We start from the raw sequence: 2,869 nt of genomic DNA on the forward strand, positions 1-2,869 counted from the left end.
ATTTTTATTTATTGTTTTAAAAAATTAAAAAAAAAATTGTTAACCCAAATTACTAATAATTTACTTCTCCTCTATAGAGAATAAACGCGCAGGTTCGCCTTCCGAAGTCTTATGSAAAATGCCCATTTGCGGTACGAGTGGCCCAGGCGCTGAGCTTAAACAAAATGTGTACTTAACAGTTGAAAGTCCAGAGCCATCTGGTTTTTCCTTTGCGGTAAGTGCATGCATATGACTTCAATAACTCAGCCTATAGTTTTTTTTGTTTCATATATAATATGATTTATACAACATTTGCACACTTTTATCATTTCCTTGTAAATTAAGTGCATTTCAGTATCATTTGTTTATTAACTATAAATTACTAATCAGCAAACTCTCACTATTCATTTCTTACCCTTACAGTCCATAGAAAGAAACCTAACAAATCTTGAACTGCTAACAGCTTAATCTTATCCAGTCATTATTTGCACAACAATTTGCAAAGTCAAATATTAATATTTTTCTTGCTCATACTCAAATACATTAAACAATACCCATTCACGACTATTGATTCAAGTACATATGTGTGTGCTTAGTATTAATGTACCATGTATGTATGGATGTACAAGTGTATATACAGTATGTGGTTGAATATATTGCTCAAGCGGATACGCTTGTGTAAGCAGAAATGCATGAAATTATTTTATTTTGATAGCGTAGTGTAGATAAATATGCAAATGTACTACAATTATGCAGAATAATACATTATTTGTGACCTTTTTCATGTGGTTTTTGATTTTCGAATTGCGAAATTTGCAAGTTTTTGAACATTTTATAGCTTATAAAAAGAAAATTCTGGGTAATATGTGATGTTTAATCAAAATTTATTACTTTTTTTTTAAATAAATTTTGATTAAAAATTCGTTACTTTTTTTTTAAATAAATTTGGTTAAAAATCATTTTAAATTTTATTATTATCAATTGCATTAAACATTATTTTTTCGGCTTCGAAAACATTTGTGTGTTTATATATACGCCAATTAGTCACTCCGCTTTTGAGATATCGATCTGAAATTGTGCACTTGTACTTTTCACCCCAAGAAGCTGCTCATTTGTAGGAACCGCCCTTATTGGACCTCTAAAACAGATAGCTGTCATACAAACTGAACCTTCTAAATTAAGTCGTTATATGGAAAACTTTTTTATTTGAAAATATATCTTTATAAAATTTCGCATGGATTATTATCCAAGGCAATGCTACAAACGATGAATATTGCTCAGATCGGTTCATTATAACATATAGCTGTCAAACAAACTGATCCGTTGAAATGAAATCTGGGTATAGGAAACTTATTTTTTGACAAGATATCTTTACAAAATTTCGCATGGATTATTATCAAAGGCAATGTTCCGCATATATTGTTCAGATCGAATCACAATGGCATATATTATATTATATGTAGCTGTCATACAAATTGATCGATCGAAATCAAGTCTTTGTATGGAGAACTTCTTTATTTTTTTACTATAAACCAATTTTATGTGCTGCTCTTAGTTTTTGTTTATTTACCTACTCTTTCCGTTTCTCCATTAAATCTAACATTTTTAAATTATTATTAAGATCATCTAAACCAACATAACCTCATTTCACACCATTCCATACATATACATATATTACAAACAATAAAAATATTTTAATTAAATATTAACAAAAACGTAAATAAAATCGAAAAATATAGGCAATTATATTATAATTTGCAGAAGTACAAGCGACACATAGATGAGGAGCGGGCGAATATCATAAAAGATGGATTGCTAAAGAAAAAGAAACTGCAACAAGGTACGATTAAAGGGGAATTCAATCAGATGGATGATTTTCTAGTACCTCTTAATCTTGTCTCCAGTGAAAATAATACTAAGTTAACATAAAACGCCAAATCAGAGAAATCAAATCAAAATAACGAAATAAAAATTACAAAAAAAGTAAAACAAAAGTTACAAAAAATTATTAAAATAAAAACAAAAAAATTCAATGCGAATGTTTAGCAAGTAGACTATGAGTGCCGCGTAAGCAGAAAAATATTTAAAAAAAAGCAGAAACAAATTAATTAATAAAATTAAAGAAATATATGAGAAGAAAATGTAGAAGCAGCAGCAAAAGGAGGGTAACTACAGCGCAAAAGTAAGAATAGAAAGAAACGAATACCAAAACAGAAATTAAACAATGTTTATATAGAGTGGAAGGTAAAGCGATGTTTTAACATTAATTAATTAAATAATTAATTTATCCAAGGGCATATATACTTAATACATACAATTTTATAAGTTAATAATTTATTGTATAATTAAAAGTTAAAAACAAACAAAAAAACGAAGCTTCAGTATTTTTTGAACCACAATGACAATGTTTATTACTACCCAATTACATAAATAATAGAAATGCTTGTTTTAAATAAACAAATAACTAAAACAACAACAAAAAATATATATACATATATATGAAAATAAGAAGAATTGTACATATTTAACAAAGCGAAAGAATTGAATCTGAACAAAGCAAAACCAAGCAAAGAAGAAAGCAAAGCAAAGCATAAACAAAAACAAAAGCAAAAGCATAAAAAAATAGTTAATACACACACTCACTTTAAAATCTCTTGCCTATATGCGAATCATGTGATAATTACTTACATTTAATCTATAATATCGAACTTATTAATCTTATTAAAAACAAAAACAAAGCAATATAAATTTCACATACAGGGTGTTTTATTCGCATATATTAATGGACAATCACAGAAAGGTCTTATTACTCAAAGTTCAAAAACTTTTTAAAACGTACATATGTACATACACACAGGCCAACATTATGTTGCAAAAGCAAAAACAAAAA

The 2,869-nt window shown here is 27.6% G+C and overlaps 1 protein-coding gene across 4 annotated transcripts in view; it reads left to right on the forward strand.

Annotated features, from left to right (window-relative positions):
• The window catches only part of LOC108977008, an 8,499-nt gene extending 5,767 nt beyond the window's left edge, over positions 1-2,732 (forward strand). For all 4 annotated transcript variants that reach the window (XM_018946489.1, XM_018946493.1, XM_018946490.1 and 1 more), the window contains 2 exons: positions 78-214; positions 1,741-2,732. In XM_018946489.1, coding sequence (XP_018802034.1) covers positions 78-214; positions 1,741-1,908 — 305 coding nt within the window. In that variant the 3' untranslated portion in view covers positions 1,909-2,732. The remainder of the gene's footprint in view (positions 1-77; positions 215-1,740) is intronic.
• The last annotated feature ends 137 nt before the right edge of the window (positions 2,733-2,869 follow it).

This window comes from Bactrocera latifrons, unplaced genomic scaffold, assembly GCF_001853355.1.
Source record: "Bactrocera latifrons isolate USDA-ARS-PBARC rearing strain unplaced genomic scaffold, ASM185335v1 scaffold_82, whole genome shotgun sequence".
Taxonomy (NCBI): Eukaryota; Metazoa; Arthropoda; class Insecta; order Diptera; family Tephritidae; genus Bactrocera; species Bactrocera latifrons.